This window comes from Epinephelus moara, chromosome 16 (assembly GCF_006386435.1).
Source record: "Epinephelus moara isolate mb chromosome 16, YSFRI_EMoa_1.0, whole genome shotgun sequence".
Lineage (NCBI taxonomy): Eukaryota > Metazoa > Chordata > Actinopteri > Perciformes > Serranidae > Epinephelus > Epinephelus moara.
In genome coordinates, this window is record NC_065521.1 from 24,012,805 (window position 1) to 24,033,179 (window position 20,375).

Here is a 20,375-nt window from a genome sequence, read left to right on the forward strand (position 1 = left end):
TTGGTGTGAGTTGTCGAAAATTAGAGATAACAGCTGTAGAGATGTCTGCCTTCTCTCCAATATAAAAGAACCTATGGCACTCAGCTTGTGGTGCTCAAAGTACCAAAAAATTAACTTGTAAAACTCAACAGCAATGTCTCTTTCAAGAGATCATGACCTGGTTACTCAAGATAATCCACAGACCTCGTTGCGAGCAGTTTTATGTACGAACTATATTCCTTCTACCAACATACACCCTGCCAACCATATTTCTCTGAAGCATGCAGCTCTGTGGATTATCTTGAGTAAGCAGGTCATGATTTCTGGAAAGAGATTTTGCTTATGAGTTTTTCTGTTCCTTTGTTTTTTGTTTTGCTTTGGATCTTTGAGCACCACAAGCCGAGTGCCATCTAGTTCTATTATATTGAAGAGAAAGCCAAAATCTCTATGGCCGATGTCTCCAACACTCTGCAGTTCATAGTGTAAATAGGTTCATTTTGTCTACTCAAAATAGATTCAGTGAAGAAAGTTTCTTTTTTCAGACAATGAGTTTTTAAGGAGATGTAGTTTACCTTGACATGTTTCGACTGTCATTTCAGCCTTCTTCAGAAGCGTCATCCGACGTGCGTCATGACATGTCTTTATCAGCTGGTAGTATCCTGGAGGCATGACCAGCCTGGCAAATCGGATTGCCAGGCTGGTCATGCCCCCCGCCGCCCGGTGTTCTTTAGAGGAGAGAGTCCCAGGTGTGTGACAGCATGAAAGCCCCCTCATCCCGGTTGATGGTGTCCCTGGCCCGCCTCCTGATCTCTATGGCCTCCTTGATCCAGCGTTTGAACTTGTTGCTTTCCGATCCGATGATTTTTGCGTTGTGCAAAAATCAACGGATCATCGGATCATCAGATCTACCAGCTGATAAAGACACGTCATGACGCACGTCAGATGACGCTTCTGAAGAAGACTGAAGTGACAGTCGAAACATGTCAAGGTAAACTACATCTCCTTAAAAACTCACTGTCTGAAAAAAAGAAACTTTCTACACTGACTCTGCAGCTCATTCCAAAACAATCTAGACTGATAAATAGCACTACAGGTAAGAGGAAAAATATGTATTTTGATTTAGGCGTGAAATGTTCCTTTAACAACAGATTTGGATGAAAGCAACATGCCTACAGCTCTGGACTGTAGCTACATTTATGTTTATTCCATTAATAATCAGAAATAGACCTCAATCAAATTCCTGTCAACACTATGAGAATAAAGTGTCTCTAAGTAGGTTGAACCTTTCAGAGCTATTAAAAGTTGGACATTTGTTATACAAATACTTTTTTTGATTACATTCTATTTTGGGAAACCTAAACTCTTCCTGCACATGTTCGCCCACTTGTCCAGGTTGTCTTTCTCAAGGGAGCCATCTACAAATACACAACATTTATGAGTTTACTATCGAACAGAAGGTGAGCCATCTGTTAATTAAATAACTCCAGCAGTAGTATATTCTAATAACGACTTTTTTACGGAATTTCACCTCTGGGGATCAATACAGAATTATCGTCTCTTATCTCAAAGCATTTACTACAATGGAAACACAAAGCAGGTAACCAACAAGAGTTATTAGTGTTTCAAACAGGCAGTGGTGGGTGGAGCATTGAAAATCTACTCTGAAGTGAAAGTACAATTACTCACAGTAAAAACATACCTGGTTAATAAATTACTCAAAGTACAAGTTATTATTTTGAAGAGCAGCGCAGCTAATCAAACATATAAGAACAGACTATACAACTGAGATATAAAAATCTCCCTTTCTCTCTCCATTTCTTCCCTTTCTACCCCTGCCTTACCATAACATTAAAGAATAATGTTACACATAAAAAATTAGCTAACTAACTACACTTTCACTTACAGTAAGTACAACTTAATTCAATGTAGGGTTTTCCAGAAAAGCTGTTAGGCCAGGTGGTAGGTATCTTTTGACGAAGGCTGGAAGATAGGGTTTTTTTTTGCCAGCGACACTTAGTTATGATTTTAATGTCAACAATGCAGTTAAGTTAAATTAAGAAAAGTTCCCTTTCAGTCGATTCACTCGGTACAACACACAGTTGTATATGGGATATCTTGCTTTCATCCCCCTTGGCTGAATACACCTTTAATCACGCCTTTAGGCAGATGGTGCATGACGTGCGTGGCCCCGCCCGAGGCCAGTCGTCAGCTCCATCCCCAGTTCTTTTGCATTTCACCTAGCAGAGAACACCTTGCAACGCCTACTAGCTTTCAGCTAATTTAGCTTATCGGCTATCGGAAAACTAGCTAAACTGTTCTGTTGGTGTTAGCCTAGCTTCCCACAGGGCGCTAATTTTTCCACCAAATTACGCTAACGGGAAATATCGCATGATGAGTACTGTTCCTAAGAAGGCTAAGAAGAAGTCGGCTCATCGGCCTTGCCCCCAAGGATGCGGCTTCGTCTTACACCATAAGGACTTACACAATGCCTGCCTTGTCTGTCTCGGTGTTGTCCACGTGCGCACCGCGTTGGCCGAGCCGGAGAAGTGCGATAGCTGTTGCCTTCTCCCGCGAACAACACTCGAGAAGCGGGAGGCTTTCGTGCTTAAGGTCCTCGGCTCCGTGGCTGCTAGCAAGCAGAACCCTCTGCTCTCTGAGACGGCTGATGCGGTTTTGTCCGCCTCTGAGCCCGAGGAGCTCCCGGGTGAACCCCCCTCAAGTGAGTGGGACAGCCTGGCTTTCTCCGACGAGCCCATGGAAGGCGAACCGGCGTATTCATCCTGCGCTGCTGGCGAGCTTCAGCTCGATATGTCCGCTTCTTATTCGGAGGACGATGTACTGGACCTCGGTCTCGATGCCCAGGCATTTTCCGACGACGAACAAGACGCCTTCTCCTCAGCCCAAAGCGTCGCTTTGGCCGCGTCAACTGGCCCTGAGGATACGTCTTTTTTCACGCTGTGCCGCCGTGCTGCAGCTAAGCTGGAGGTGGAGTGGCCTTCCCCCCCTCCAAGCCAGAAACCGTCCTCTTTTGCCGGATTTTATCTCCCGCGGGAATCCACGACGGTTAAAAATGGTCTGCCCCAGCACGCGGATCTTATGGCCGAGCTAACCTCCTCCTGGTCCCGTCCATTGTCCACCCGCGTCACCGTACCCTGCTCTGGTCAATTCACGGAGTTGGACGGAGCGGAGGCGGCCGGCTTGGTAAACTCCCCGCCTATGGAGCCCTCGCTAGCGGCTTATTTAGCCCCGTCACGCAACTTCGGCTCAACCGGCCCAACCCTGCCGTCTAAACACAGATTCTCCGCCGGTCAGCTAGACAAGATTTACCGGGCTCAAGCGGGCGCCGCGCGTGTCCTCAATCCCCTGTCCATGCTCCTGACTTACCAGGCTATCCAGCTTATGGAGCTTGACAGCCGGCTGCCTCCCGACAGCCCGCTGACACCCGCCATAAGGGAACTAAGAATTACGACGGACTACATCCTTCGCTCGGCTCGCTTTGCGGCTCTCTACCTCGGCAGGGGCATGGCCTCCACGGTGGTGGCGCACCGTCATTTGTGGCTCACTCTCTCCGATATTCCGGACAGGGATAGGGTCGCATATCTGGACGAGCCAGTATCACCGGCAGGATTATTTGGCTCCTCACTCACACACACAGTGTTTAACTGTTAAACACTGTGTGTTCCCCAAATGTTCATGTTCTTAATGCCCCAATAAAGGTGCACATTGTTCATGGTACAAGTGTTGTAAATGTTCATTGTACAGAATCAACAATAAAACACACACCACAAACAATAAATCAAAATATAATAAACCAGACGAGTCTCGTAGTGTCACCCCACCCCGGCCCGCTAGAGGGCGCAACGGGCTTCCAGGGCCGACTGGCAGGGCATCTCCCTCAGTGGCGTGCATGCGCAGCCTCCCTGTGGGTACAACAAACCGTTGCCAATGGTTACCGGCTACAGTTCCGGGTCAGACCACCGCGGTTCCGCACGATCGTAAACACAGTGGTGAATGGCGACGTGGCTGCGGTCCTGAGAGAGGAAGTGAAATCCCTTTTGGACAAGAAAGCGATACGAGAGGTTCCCCCTTCAGAGGCGAACAAAGGTTGGTACAGCCGCTATTTCGTTGTTCCGAAGAAAGGGGGAGCTCTTCGTCCGATTTTGGATTTGAGGGTGTTAAACACGTACCTGCGGAGATACAGGTTCAAGATGTTAACACTAACGCAGTTGCTAGCTGCTATCAATCCGGGGGACTTTTGTGCGTCAATAGACTTGACCGACACTTATTATCACGTAGCTATACATCCAGACCACAGACAATTTCTGAGGTTTCAAGGTAACATTACGACCTAACGCTGCGTATTTACCTAAGTTTATCCCCGCAGACTATTGCTCCATGGCTTTTGACTTGATGGCTTTCTGTCCTCCTCCGTTTGTCACTGAGGAGCAGAGGAAGTTGCATTGTTTGTGCCCTGTGCGTGCGTTGTGCTCGTACATGGAACATACCAGGGATGTGCGCTTGTGTGACCAGCTATTTGTATGTTTCGCCAATCCGGTTAGGGGTAAGGCTCTGTCTAGACAGCGTCTCTCCCATTGGATTGTGGAAGCGATTTCTCTTGTATACAGCAGCAGAGGCCATGAGCTGCCCCAGGGTGTGAGAGCTCACTCCACTAGGGGTATGACTACGTCTTGGGCCCTATTCAGGGGGGTGCCTGTAAGTGATATTTGTGCTGCTGCCAGTTGGGCACACTTTTGCTCGGTTCTATCGTCTGGATGTGACAGCCCCTTCGGTGGCTCATTCTGTCCTCTCAGCCGGCTGTGCGCCCTAGTGCGCTGGGGGAGGTTTTACGGTTCTGATAGCTGTTTGCGGGGCGCGATTATAGGTCCCATATACAACTGTGTGTTGTACCGAGTGAATCGACTGAAAGGGAACGTAATATTATGACTATAACTACTGTTCCCTGAAGGAGAGGAATAAGGTACAACACCACGTTTGCCCCGCGGCGCAGCCGGGCTCGGTGAAAACTGGGGATGGAGCTGACGACCGGCCTCTTATGCGCGGGCGGGGCCACGCAAAGAGCATGCGTCGTCACGCACGATCTGCCTAAAGGCGTGATTAAAGGTGTATTCAGCCAAGGGGGATGAAAGCAAGATATCCCATATACAACTGTGTGTTGTACCTCATTCCTCTCCTTCAGGGAACAGTAGTTATAGTCATAACATTACGTTTTTATATGTATAGCATTTGGTCTCATAAGCATATGGAATATGATGCAGATTTGGTGTGTACTGAGTGATTGAAATGGCAGGGGGAACCAAGGTTTTCCATAAAAGGCTCTCAAAAAGCTAGAAACGGCCCTGCTAGCTGGCATGTCTACTGGACAAGATGTAGCATTTTGCCAAAAAAAACTTTATGTTTTAGTTTTCAATTTTATGATATGTCAACTCTATGGTTAATGCATGGTTAGGTTTAGGCACAAAAAACACTTTGTTAGGGTTAGGAAAAGATCATGTTTTAGCTTAAAATACTTGGTTTGGTCACTATAAACAGGGCTTGTTGTTTTTCAGTCTACTGCTTCTCACTTACATGTCAGGACATCCACCATCCTCTCCTCCCCCTGATGAGAAACTCAGCTCATATACATGTAATCTGAACTATTCATTGAAGAAATGTTATGATATGTATGAAATGTTCTAATGTAGCACATTTGTGGTTTGCAGCAACGCACAATGCCAACATTTTTGTCTGGCGACTGGGCTGCTAAATGTCATGCAGAAATATGTCTGCCCCAATTAAAGCAAGAACAATAGTGGGAACACTATGTGTACATGCCCCAGTATCTGCAAATCCCAGTGCTCATATTAAGGTTATACAGTACTTGGATAAGTGTTCATCTAGAGTTTTGTGAATATAAAATGATGATAAGATGCACCAACAAAAAGACGAGAAAGCCCATTAAGTGAAATATGAATCTAAATGCAGCACATTTTTATTTGGAGCTACAGTGCGTAAGCACTTATTTGTCAATGTTCCTTCTCCCTCCATTTTCCTAAAGTGTCTCAAGGACCAACTAAATCAGAAGCGAACAGGTAGTGAAGCTAAGGATGAAAGCACAGTTACTTTAAGTGCCTGTATGTGTGTCCATTTGTGTGAGCTGGAGAGAGACCAACAGGACAGATCTGGGACACTCAGCCATCAGCAGCAAAGCAGAAAACTAAAACCAGGGCAGCCACTGATCCACTGAGAAACATTTCCATATCTGACAGGTTGTCCGCCTTTAATTAAGCTCTCAGATCTTCTCCATATTTTATCATAGTCATTCATATTCATTCACACTATAGTTGTGAATGTGGACAACATCGTCTCCTTTGGGGCCCACACTTTACTCACATGTGGAAACTTCCAGGCCACTGAGTAACCGCAGTCAATAATAATACTGAGGAAAATGTGGACGGGTGCTTGTGCTGCAGTGGGCAGCAGGGTAGATGGGAAAGGGGATGAGTCAGGGGAGCTGAAGTAATGCATTTAAATCTACTGTATTAAATCTCGCAGCACTGATTTTCCACCTTATTTCCATGCATTAGTCACAGAGATGACGTGTTTACAATGCCCATAACACAAGCTAATGTCCTCCGTATTGCTGTAGCAAGCTTTAGCAATCTAGTTAACTCCCACTCTTGACTGATATGTTAATAATGTATCTATGTAAGGTGAAACGACAAAAAGAGTCCAGTCAAGTGTGTCCTCTTTTTTCCCTCTCATTGCCTCAAGGTTTACAGTTTTTTCAGTATTGTACTATGTCATAGAAGCAGTTAGTGGAGTTTTTGTCAGCCACACTGGTTTCCCAAGGCTATTAAATAAAGGCTGGGACACGTTGCCATATCGTGTGATATTATTGTGGTACAACACACACGCAGGAAAATCCTGTCTGCACTTGCCAAAAGGCTCAATAGCTGGTGCGCTATCATAGAACATGAAGATGATTGATTCATTTCACTTAGCCGTCTGCAGTTTGCCTTGGGTCGGATTAAATTTCATGAGAAAAACGAAGACATGGGTTAGAATTATAATTCTGCAATTACTGAAAAGATCTATAATAAAAGACAATAAACAAATGCTTTTTATTTGAAATGTTCTTTTGTATGTTGGCTGCCATCTACTCAAACGTATCCAAGAAGTTCTGTCAGGCCCAGTGCACCCAAACTGCACCTGAGCGGACACCATCTCTTTATTTCTAGCATCGTCTGCTGTAACCCTCCAACATCGCAGCTCCAGTTACATTGTGCATGTGTCATACTCCATAGCTCCCATGGGGTCAAAGACAGTGTCCCATTCTTCACTTAAGAGCCTTTATCAGCTGGCTGATGCTACACTATGATTACCCAGTCTGAAGGGACTCAGTGAAGGTCCCTTACTATTTGCAAACACAGCACTCAAACTTGGCCCCTCCTTCCTACACTGCTTGTGCGTACACTGCAAGCTACTGTTCTATTGTAGGAACGCTACAATTGTTTTAATGGAAAAGCCGATACTTTAGCAAGCTAGCCAAGGTAACCACCAGTGCCTATCTGTCTAACAGAAAACAGGCTAACTCCGTGTCCGTCTTCATCCTTTCCTTCAGCTCTCACCAGCGAGAATGAAAGCTAACCCAAGACTCATTATCATTTTGTAGCGAGCTTTGTCCACTTGCGGTTTTACCTAGTTACATTTGCCTGATTTTTTTAGCGCTGTGTCTGCAGTTTTTGTAAGTCTGTTGGACTCATACTGCATAAGGTCTGGCAAATGGTTACTACCTTTTTTATGAAGTCCTGACCTCACCTGCTCACTGTTATTGCCTGGGGGCTACACACTAGTACCCAAAGGCTGCAGCCTATAAACATCTTTGTGGAAAATACACATCCACACACACTTCTAGTGGGTATAAACTGATGATTGAGAGGGATCATTTTTGTATGAGGCTATTTTTTTATTATGAAAATCCTGCAGGGCATACCTTTAAGAAAACTAATTATATGTTGTCAGACTTTCTGTGTTATTGCCCAAAGGAGCCTGGCACAAAGGTGATAAATAAATATACTGGGCGTGCATATAAACATCATTAACAGACAAACATTAGACTCACCCTCCTTTGATGTAATCCAGGAAGGTGTGCTCCGACTCCACATTGAATGACAACAAGGACACCTGAGGAAAAAAAAACGTCCAAACTGATTATCTCATGCTTGGTAATTAAGCAAAGCTAAATCTACCAATCTCCACATTAACACTGACCTCTGAGCTAACCACCCACAAAATGACTTATCCACGCAGAGTGATTCTGACGCTTGGGCAGCATATTAGTATTACAATCACTGAGAGAACATCAGTGTGGCTGCACGCTGATGGATGATCCGTGTGATGGATAACTAGCCACAGATTTTAATTACAGAGTCACCGCGTACAGCAAGAGCAGCCAGAGTGCTCAGGCAGTAACAAAAGCTCTGGCTCATTTATAAACATCCATCACTACTCTTCACTAATAGGACACAGACAAGAGTCCCTTTATGCATTACTATGGACTGGGTTATTCACCCCGTTTCAGGTCACGAGAATGTTTTCCCATCTTCTTAAATTCACTGTCTGGATCATAAGCCCAGAGAGTGGGAATGGAGCAAAAACATTTAACAGAGCTGAACAACCTCATGCAATCCACTTAGAGGAAACTTCCTGATGAATACAAAAGCGAAAGAGGGCAGGGGTGTGTGTGAGTGCAGCAGGAGGTTTGCTCTTATCTGAGAACTCAGCCTCACCGTCCCAGAGTTGATGTATCTCTTTTTCTTTATTTTCTTCTTGGCATTCACCACCTGGTATGAGGGCAGAATAGAACAGAAGGGAGGATGATAATGTAACCTTGCAGCACAATTCTTTTTATCCACCCATGGGCAAGTAATAAAAACATCTTTGTCCTCCTACTCCATGTCTGTAAGGGTAATGGAGCATAGGGACTGAATCCAATAACTGCAGTAGGTGAGAATGAGATAGCATTGATCATGCCTCGCAGCAAGATACAGATTATTCAGAGGGATTTTTATAAGCGCTTACATCGTGCTGTACATTTTACATGCACATTACCAAGCTTGGGATGGTAGAACACATATCTCTGTCCCAAACGATTTGCTTGTAATAAGCTGTATGATAACCACATACAGACGGCATTACATAATAATGTGTAAAATGGGCAAAAATACACAAATATCAAGGCGATAAGCAAGGCGAGCTGATTATGAGCGATTACATTACTCCTCGCTTTAAAATAATGTTACATCTAGAGCCTTCGGGCAAAAATATGAGTGCAACAGTAAGCCACTGCGGTCCAATATCTCTACTGCTTATTCTATGGGTCTGCACATCAACATAAAGCACAAGCCTGGAGCAAACTGAGCTGTATAATAAAAGTAAAAGGTATCCCGCTCTCTCCCTCTCTCCTCCGTTCTGCCTCTGCGGTGTCTCATGCTACTCTTCAACTCCTCCAACACAGACGATGCCTCATAGCACTGTGGCCATCACTCAGTCACTGCCAGGTTCACATTACGTTACACAGACATCACCCTCAGTTACACCAGCCTCTGCTGGCATTCGCCTGCTGTCATCTCAGCTCACAGAGCTAATGTTTGCAGGCCCTGTGCACGTCAGGTTGAGTCCACGGGAATCTGCAAAGAGTCGAACACCGCAGCCTGTGACCTATTCAAATTCTGTATTTGTCAGAAAGTGGCTTCATGTTGTTTTTGAGCACATCTTGAAATTGATTCAAGGGCACTGACTTGGCAATGAGTGCTCACTCTTAGAATTAATGGTGCTAAATTGAACCATAAAGGGTTCTTCGGCTTGAAGGAAACCAATTTTTGGGTTTTTGAGGTTTCTACCTACAACTCAGTGTAATGGGTTGCACTTGGGACCATCTGTGAAAGGTTCCACTCGAAACCCCCTGTGAGAGGTTCTACAGACACTCCATCTATGGTGTAATGGTTCCACCCTGAACCCTCACTGGGGGTTCTATTCATAACCTTTCCACCCCAAAGGGTGCTAACAAGAACCACCCAGGGGGTTCTACCGAGCAACCATTCCAAGTGTTTCATTAGGAACCCACCAGGGAGGCTCTAAAAATAGTAGTCAAGTACGTTACCCATACATGTCTTTTACACTTATGACGGTTTTAGTTTGCAGGTTAGACTGGAGCCAAGAAGCCCGTCTTCAGCAGCCTTGACCTTAATAAAGAGCTGGGCTGATGTGGTCCAGCGCAACTTACAACAATCATGGCTCACAATCACGTTTTCAGGGGGTGGAAATTTCGTGAAATCACTATTTCTACACCCTGTGCTATTTCAATGCCGCAACAGGGCGAGGAACAGAAACATGGTTCCAAATTAGGAACAAATAAAAAATGCCAAGTAGTAGGCACCCATAAAAAATGAATTTCTGCAAATCATATGGTATTGTATGGCATGAAGTGATGGTAAAGATATCAACTATGGCAGCAGAAAACTAAAATGAACTGATTAAGTGGATTCCTGATACATCTATATTCAAAACTATCCACATATATGAGGGTAAAGAACTTTTGACACCCATGCTTTCAACAATCCTTGAAGAACTCTTTCTTCCAAAAAGGGTTTTTAGGATGAAAAGGGTTCTTAATGTAACCCATAGTCTTACAAAGAACCCTTAAAGAACCCCTCTTCAGAAGCAAATGGTTCTGGGTAGAACTTCAGCCATTCAGGAAGAACCCATCTGGAACCCTTATATCTCAGAGTGCACAAAGAAACTGCTGTGTTTCATTTTCTAATTAAAATCCAGAAAGGGTTGGTGAAGGGTAATGGATGCACCTTCTTCTGCCATGTCAGCCGTGTGGAAGGGCAACTCTGCATGTCACTCACTAATTCTGTCTCTCTCTCTCTCTCTCTCACTGTGACTCTCCTTATCTATCCCCATGTACCCACCACCCTCTCACTCTCTTCATTGGCCCTGTTCTTGCCTAAGCCACCTCCATGACTAATTCAGAGGCTAATGTAACATGGCAAGTGTTTTAATGAGCAGGGACCAATAGGAGCCTCTCAGCACCTTACAGTAATACCCAGTCTAACCCTCCAAGGACCATCCTATAAAGCTCTAATCAGCAGCATAGGTTCCTGTGCCACATACCTCTCAGATGCTTAATGCCTTGTAGGGTGAGGAAAGACAGAGGAGGCTAGGTGTTAATCGCAAATAGCCACAACTCTGGCTCAAACAACCACAGCCTCCTAAAGTCATTAAACTTTGGAGAGCAAGACCTTGCTGAGCCAAAGGGCACACTGATTTGGTCTTAAATCGAAGTTAGTTTCTCACACTTGCTCCCAGAAATGAAGCTCAGTTTTGTTTTTGTGCCAAAGATGCATCCCACACTTCATTCAGTAATAGGTTGCTCACAGCTCTGTCCAGCTGCGGTGTGCTCCACATACTTCACTCGACTTTAAACACATTTAAGGAATACTTCATCACCCAAATGACCATTTGCATGCCAATTACTCACCCTGTGTTGCATTGAGTATGTCAAGAAAATATTTTTCTCGCATGCCTCCACATCGAGCAAAGAATCCAAAAACTGAGAAAATTCTTGATGAATTGATGTCAAAGGGGTCCGCGTTTAACAACACTTGTGCAGTATAATCCAAGTCTTATTTACTCACTCATATGCTTAGTACTTCCCAAATATACATTTTTCTCTGAAACCTTGCTTTTTAAAAGTAAACTGAATGTGAAACACATCTACTACGGCTGTCTTGAATTCTCGTTTTTGAGAATCAAAGCTTCAGTGAGAAATATCTGCAATTAATCAAAGCAGAGACAAGGACATAAGTTAGACTTTTTTTGCCAATGTACCTAATATAACATGACAAGTAGCCACTTTGTTAGCAGGTCGCAGTAACATTAGCCATAAAAGAATACTTTGCAAATGGCTCAGCTTTTACTTGCAGTTTTCTGGTGACTTGCCAGGCTCGTCGTGGATTTGTGATATACCAGTTTCCTTTGGCGCATCAGGCACTTTTCTTTTCTGGGGTCACCTTTGCAAATTTTAAAACTATTCCAGACATTTCAATTTTTCAACATCGAATTTGTAAGCCTGTCACGTGTGGTAAAACTATCCCAGTTTCAGAAGTGCTGGAGCACTAGTGACTGATGTTAGAGAGAAAGCAAGTCAGAGTCACAAAGCTACCACTAAGTTTAAATGTCCTTGTCTGAGGATGACTAATAATAATTAATGTTGGATGCATAATGAATAATGTTGGATTATTCTGTCTCAATTTATGGGCTATTTGGTATTCTTAGGGCAATGAATTTATACTTTATATATTTTTAAAAAACAAAACAAAACAGAGCATTCGAATATTTATTTCAACATCCATTACCAACGCAATGATCCCAGCTCTGAAGCACTCGGGTAAGCCCTAAAATCTATGCTCTCTTTAAAGCTAAAGTAGTTTTACCTCACTGAACAGGCAACTGATCATTGCCTTGATCAATTGTTTGTGTTAATGTTTGACTTTAGTGTTTTAAAGGGTTAGTTCCGATTCAGCAAAGTCACACAAAAACACGAACAAAGTAATTGATCGAGGCAGTGGTAGACCAGGTGCTCCCGTGTTCAGTGAGGTACTTACAGCTTTTGTCAACGGAGTCTAGCTTTGAAGAGAGCATAGATAAATTTCACTTTTACTGCAGTTCCCGGTCAGAAAGGGCTGTCTGTTTGGGAATTTCTGAGGATACGACTTGAATGTTTGAACAAATGTTTTAATATAGTTTTGCCGTTGTTAAACATGGACCCCTATGACTTCAATTCCTGAACAATTTTCATTGTTTTTGGATTGTTCGTTCACCATGGAGGCATTCGAGACAAACAAAGTTTTCTTCACAAATTCAACGTAACATGGGGTGAAATACTGATATACAAATGGTAAGTTGGGGGGTGAAGTATTCCCTTTAAATAATGGTTGCAGACGCACAAAAATCTTATATGCAGAATTAGGTATAAAGGAGGTCAGGTTTACACTGGGAACTGAATTCTACTTCAAAGTAGTTTAGAGAGACCAAAGATAAATAGCAAGAGAAAATAACATAAAACAAGATATAAGAAAGACCTAAACACAACACTGTGACTTTAAAAATGTCTGCAAGAGAGGTTAACTATTAATCAAGCACAATCAGTGTTTTAAATAAAGATCCTCTGCTCTGATGCTAAACAGAGATGATGATAACAGTATTGACTGGCTTTATCTTCACTTACCTCGTAGACGTTTAACTGGCTCTGACCTCGACATAGCTCTTTGTAGCTGGTGGTGAATTCACCGATGAAATCGTGGCTGGAGAAAAGAGACAAAATGAAATTATGGTGAAAACATGACATACAACCCTGAGAGGTAGAAGATAAAAGTAGCTGGAGGAGTTACATAACAGCCACTGATGCACAGACGTAATCTAATAATCGACAGTTAATTTAAAAATTAATAGTAATTAGGTGGAAAAGATTGTGAATGAGGTGAAGATGTAATTTATAAGGGGAGTTGAAGAGGAGAAGTGTAGATAGTGTGAAAGACATGGTAAAAATTTCTGAAAATAGAGATGTTTTGTCTACGTGTGTGTGTGTGTGTGTGTGTGTGTGTGTGTGTGCATCCATTACCTCCCGTCTCTGTCCCAGTCATACACCTCCACTTTGATTGTCCTGTAAAACACATCAAAAAGAGAGGAAAACGTGTTGAGCACATTTACGTAGCATGTGAGCCACCAGTAAATGTAAATGACCTTGAAAAGAAACTTCAAATGAAACATTTCTGAAATGACGCAGCAAAAAAGAAAAAGCTATTAAAGCTCATTAATTGGCTAAATTAAATCAATCAAAGACAGACTGCTCTGTGTTTTGAATGACAAAGTTGTAAAGATGCTTTCGGCGGAGCTCATTAGGGTGCTAAAACTTTGTTACCTCTTTTGACATATATCAGCTTAATGACAAATCATTTAACGTAAACTGAGACCAATACAAACCCACAAAGCTTGTTTTTTGTTAGTGCTGCATCCAACAACGCAAAAAAAAAAAAAAGTCTTTTCAGAGCAGGTTGGTGAAATTTGATTTTAACGAATTGTTGTGAGTTTGTGTTTCTCACTGAAGAGTTTGAGGTTGATACAATTGCCAACAGTTTGGGTAAAGCATTTCTCTGCACATCCCAAAGATAGAAAACTAACCTCTTGGGAGGGAGGATATTTTGCAAGTTCCCGAAATAATTTGTTAGTCGAGAAACCAAATAGGAGATAAAGCACTGAGAATGAGGAAAGTGCTTCCCCTTTTCTTCTCTATCTGATGGAAAGATCAGTTAGCTGTCCCGCTCCTCCCGTCAGCTGCTGACAGTCATGTGTTTCTGGGTCCAGGAGGAGGCAAGGTGATGGAGGGCCGCCCTGTTATCCTGACCTGAACTCATTCTGTCTGCTCTTAACGGATTCCCCCACATAACAAATGTGTGCGATCCATGTAGTGCAGAGAGAGATAAGGCGAGCATTGTGCTGCAAATCTGTAACAGAACTAGTCCTTTACTGAATACAGACAACATATAACACAGCCAGATATTCAGAGTCGAAGTGGGAGACACTTATATCTTCCTTGTACTCCGAACTAATAAACTAATGTGTTTTGACACACAGGGCAGATGATTCCTCAATGATGAGTCAGTCATCATCGGTTTCATCTCATGTTATTTTCTCACAACTAATGATCAGGGTCATGAGTGGCATTATAAGACCATTAAATACACTGTTGAAGATAGAGAGAATTAGTTACTGGATCAATCCTATCTTGGCCCCTGCACACACTGCATGTTGGAGTGTAAATTGGAGGGAATTTCACTGTCTGATCGCTATTAAAGCCAGATGATTACAAGAGATTGGAAAGAGTCACATGAGGCTGAAAGACGTGACTCAGGTGAGGGAGTAAACACGATTATCCCCTCCTTAGATTTAACTGTAAAAGATGGGCACGGAGAAAATATCAAGAGCAGAACATGAGGTTTTTCAGCACAGGAGAATCAGCCATCCTGGGACCGCTCTCATTTCTACCCTCATCTCCTTCCAGACATCTCGGATGTAGGTCTTCGTCCTCCATGAGAACCACCTCTTGCCTCTGCTAACAAGTGTTGTCAAAGATACTGATTTATAATACTTATTTTCAGCAGTACCAGATGCACTTTCTCACTCTTTCTTATTGTTGAAGGTTGTGTATGTGACATCAGAGCATTAATATAGCAGCAAACAAGTATTTGCTATGTAAAGATTTAGTGGATTAATGGCGTCCTGAGCAGAGAATGAAGTCACGCTTCCTCTCTGTGTGTTGTAATCCAGGCTTCACTGTTCTTTGTTGTGGTAGCCGTGCTGCCCGCACATGCATGTCAGTGCTTCTGAGTCCTATGTTCTAATGGCTAACTAATCGCTGCTGGTTACTGCTGATATCAGGATGCCATCGTTGCAGAGGTGTAGCACCCACCCTAAGCTTCCCCCCAGGTAAAAACATTAGGTCTTTTACCACTGTTACTGTTGTTGATTACTGAGATAGCACCGTTAGCTGCTAGCTGTCAGCTGAACCATGTACATGTACAACTGTGTGTAGACTAGGGATGTCAGTTTTGGTTAATGTTGCCTCTATAGCTCGATACCCATTAACTGCTAACTAAACAGTTAATTTTAAAAAGGACATGAATCGAAGAAAGCCTTTCCTTTTACTTTGGGGCTTTTAATTGTGTGCTGTAAATGTCTTGCCTTGTTGACAGATGGCTAGCTTAACATATGGAAATTTAGTGCCCACTGCCCAACCTCCGGTCTCCACTGGTTAGCTAACTCTCCACGGTTAACCAATTAACGGTTAACAGCAGACATCCCTAGTTCAGCAGACTACTGCACCCCTGACTCTGAGTCATAGCTATGCTCTGAATGTCACACAAAGATCCATTACTGTTTACTACAGTCATTCTGCTGTCCTCTGCTGATAACCATGAAGAGAAAAGTCATCATTGTCATGTTACAGTCATTATCTTTTAATAAAAAATTTAAATTGTATGCCCTCAATATCAATTTTTCCCCATGGTATGTAATATCAGTATTTTTCAAGGCATTTTATCGAAGATAGAAATTCCAGTATTTGTGACAACACTACTTCCAACAATGTATGAATGGTGTTTCAGGTTGGCCTTACAGTATGTGTGTAATCTGAATGTATCAAATATGATCATTGTGTCCTCCCATAGTGTAACTTCACAAATTTTATTTCTATCTGTGCACATAAACTCTACTGCGTGTCAGAGGCTCAATCTGTGAAGCCTGCATTATCTGTAAAGTACAAAGGGATGTGCATTTGAAAAGTGCCTGGGTCAAAGATATTCAAAGCCTCAGAATCACTGGAAATACTGTGGGTTCAAAACCAGGCCAACTGCAATTATTATAAAGCCATTATATTTTAAACATAATTTAAAATTTGATTTGTGGAGAAGCACTGAATCAGACGAACGAAAACTGCAGGGGCTCTGCTGTGCAGATCTTGGAAATAGAGCACGTCAAAAAAAGGCGAACTGTCGATATTTCACAGGAAACGTTGGGGAGACCGTAAATCGGCATAGATTTCTCTTGCCATCAAAATCCTCAAAAGGGAATCAGGCTTCTTTCATGCTTCCACTCCATCTGTCTGACCCAATTAGCTCCTCCAGGCAGGTGAGCAGAGACGGGATCGAAGTGGAGAACCTCGGTTGACACCCAGTGTGGTGGAGAGGGCGAGGTTTGACATGTTCTTTGACGACTTCTACACACTCTCTTGGCTGTCTGGGTCTATAATACACTTCCATGCCTAGGCACGCACATACACACAAACACGAGCAGCAGGGCTTCTCTGTTGTTCCAGCCACCTGTCAACATCTATAGAACGACAAGTATAGCCATTCCTCCTCCCCCTCCCACTTCCTTTCTCTCGCCTCTCATTTTTTATTTTCCTGCCAAAACTCCTCCTGCTCCTCAGGTATCCCACGAGGCCCTTTGCTCTGAAGAGATTCGGATAAGATAGGAGATGCCACTGGAGCAGCCAATCAGAAACTTAAAATGCTCTGAAATGCCGCTTGTGGGCAAATCGATGAACGGCCAGATAGCATGTAGTCAGAGATGGGCCTTTAATAATTCTCTATTACAGCAGCAGATAAAATAACGATAGAAAATCAATGGTGTCTAAATTTGATGCACCCAAACCATTTTGAAATAAGTACACAGCATATTGAAACTCTGTGCGGCTTTGATTTCCACTCGAAGATCCATCCAAGTGTGCAGAACACTTTATCGAACATCATCATTCATCTTACCTCTCATAGTCTCCGTTGCAGAGTGCTCTGACGGGGATGGAGAAGGGCTGCCACACAGGGTTCAGCGTGCTCTTCACCACTTCAGTCTTGTGGCAGATGGTGAACCTGGAGAAGCAGGTCGACAGGGATTTAAAAATCTTAAAAGACACATCTTTCAGAAAAAAAAAAACCACAGATAAGATCTTCTTGCTATATTTTTGCTTCAGCACCATGTCTGCATGCTGCTGAGTTCAAGGGATTTCAATCTAATTCTCTCGACCTTGGTTCACTTCCTCTTTGATCTCAACGCCCTCCTACCTGTCTTTGATAGGCTAAAATAAGATACCCAGTGAGGAGCTGAGGCAAGAGACAAACTCACGTGCCATCCTCGTTGCTTCTGTAGAAGACCATGAAGGGGTCTGACTTCCCAAAGAAGTCTTTTTTATCTAGTTTGTTGGCACAGAATTGCATGGTGGCATAGTCCTAAAAAAACAGAGAGTGAGACAAATGAAAAGACGAAAAAAAGTAAAGGGCATTGTAAATCCATGCTTCTGCCTCCGTTTCCCTCCTGTTGTTTGTTTATACATGCTGTGTGCCAAGATATAAAAGCACTGAAGCACCAAATAAAAGCAAAGTGCTGACTGAATCCTAATAAGAGCAGAGTGAAGCCAGCCAGTGGGCGCTCGCTTCCAAAACCTGCAAATGCATTCATTACCATTTCTTTATTATGCAACTGCTGCATAACAACAGTGGATGGGATAAGGGGTATCAAATTGAAAATACCTTGTTGTGCTGAATATAATCATAGTAACAGTATGAGAGACCATGCCGAGGCACAGAAATGGATTCTAAAAACCTGCACATGGAGGAGGTGGGGGCTGTGTACAAAAAGGATGTGGAGGGTGTGAGTGCAGCTAATGATACATTAGAAAGGCTGGTATTAACATAATTATACTCATTTAGGCAGCATTTCAATGTGCACTGCCATTACAAGGACAATGAACATACCCCATAATGCTCTTGGTTCCAGATAGTCTCCCTGTGGTCAAGGTATTAGTCTGCATTGTACAATAATGAGGCTGCATAGCGGGTACAGACTGGACAGGTAAACGTCAGACAAAACTCTGCAAAGTGTTCTCCATAACTTCTCCCTTTATATCAATGCTGTATGGTTTGAAGCTTTTTAGCCCCACAACATATGCAAGTCAAGTGTCTGATCAGTGAATTTCAAAGCATGAGATGTGATATCAGAAGACAGTCAGGGGCTTCAACTGGCAAAAAAAGAGCTGTTTTCACCCTGCTGGTCTCCCGAACTTTTAGGGGTTTGAAGTGCAGCTATTAGATCTGAATCAGCGTGGTGCTGGGATGGGCCTCCATCGATTGCTTTGACCCACATCAGTGTGGTGCGCTCTGCCTCTGACCTGCCTCTCACTAACCCCCATCACATCAATTTATGCCTTGGACAGGACACAGACCCTGCCTTTGAGGCAACCCCTGAGAAAAAGATGGATGACATTACATAGATACGTAGTAAAATGGCAAAAACAAATTGAGCAAATATGATCGTCACCCTTGTTTCAAATCATAGTTTATGTTTCCAATCAACATTGTAGAAATGATGAGACCAAAGCAAAGAGCTGATTGAAACAGTCACTGGTGGCTGAATGAAGGCTGTCTTATATATCTACTTTAATTTGTTTCCCCACTATCATTTTCCATTCTGCAAACCACGGCTATGGTACATTTGTATGTTTCATATGAATCAAATTAATGTTTCTAAAGTGACAACGTTCTGATTTCAGGCTTATGAGCTTTCCTTGTCAACCAAAGGTGGAGGGGATACCGAATATGGCTGCCAAGTTGCAGCCCACTGCATACCACTGTTAGAGACCAACAAACAACAAAGTTAAACAGAAAAGTTGTGTTTTAGCGAGACATTGGCAGTGATTATGCCACCAAAACTGGGTGTTTTTAAGTGAAACATCAGCAGCATTTCCACCTGTTATTGTGCCACCAAGACTGGGTGTTTCTTAGCGGGACACTGGCAGCAACTCCAGTGGCATTTCAAGGGGTGACCGTGCCACCAAAAGCAGGGTTTTAAGCTGGAACATGATGTTTTCCTAACCATAACTAAGTGGTTTGTGTACCTAAACATAACCACAAGTTAACCTCAGTGTTGTTGAAACATAAGGAAATGTAACGTTTCAAAATTTCTGCTACATTGTAACATACTAATGTGACGTATCTGTGGTTTGCAGAAATGTACAATGCTGACATTGCAACTGGGTTGCATTATCTGTGTTTTTACAAATTCTACAATATAGGAAGAGAGTACTTTTCACAATTTGTGCAGCTGGATACAGATTAGCTAAGTTAAAGAGCCATCCACTGTGCAGTTTGTGCCTGAAGTGTGGCGTTTCACAAGAACATCTAATTCCCAAGTTCCCACTGTGGCTTCTTTTGTGGATTTAAAGTTTGCTCAGGTCAGTTATCCAAGCACTTTAACACAGAGGCATCCTATAACTGTCCTGCTTAGCTCTGACACGGCCTCTACAATTACACTATCATGGCAACACGGTGCCTTAAGCCTTCATTAGGCACAGATAACACATACCCACTTTGGTGCCAAGCAGTGTTCTCTCATTAAGTGGTGAAAAAAGGCAGAACATTCATTTCAACCACTGAGGTTTAAGAGCAGCAGGGGAATACTGAGTGCAGTCCGCATCCCTCTTTCCATTTCCCTGCTCTACCGAGATATCGCTGCATGGGGTAAGTGGCAGAGCAATGCGCACTGTCACTTTCATAAAGTGGGACTGGTCTTTCAAAGGAATGCAAAGCAATGCAGACAATACCTGCATTGACGTTACATACACTTATGACCTCGTCATGATCGCACGCTGCTGTGAATCACCAAATGAATCATGAGCCAGAGGATATATAAATCTCAAATAACCACATTTCCTCTGTATGCGTCTCGCATCATACCATTCATTCAGATGTTTTTGTCTATTATGACTGCAAGCCTGCCAA

The 20,375-nt window shown here is 43.1% G+C and overlaps 1 protein-coding gene across 2 annotated transcripts in view; it reads right to left on the bottom strand.

Moving 5' to 3' along the window:
- The window catches only part of cpne5a (copine Va), a 114,567-nt gene that overhangs the window by 33,535 nt on the left and 60,657 nt on the right, over positions 1 to 20,375 (bottom strand). For both annotated transcript variants that reach the window (XM_050065693.1, XM_050065692.1), the window contains 6 exons: positions 17,725 to 17,828; positions 17,367 to 17,471; positions 13,667 to 13,708; positions 13,274 to 13,349; positions 8,769 to 8,822; positions 8,102 to 8,163 (listed from right to left, as the gene is read on the bottom strand). In XM_050065693.1, the coding sequence (XP_049921650.1) occupies positions 8,102 to 8,163; positions 8,769 to 8,822; positions 13,274 to 13,349; positions 13,667 to 13,708; positions 17,367 to 17,471; positions 17,725 to 17,828 (443 nt within the window). The remainder of the gene's footprint in view (positions 1 to 8,101; positions 8,164 to 8,768; positions 8,823 to 13,273; positions 13,350 to 13,666; positions 13,709 to 17,366; positions 17,472 to 17,724; positions 17,829 to 20,375) is intronic.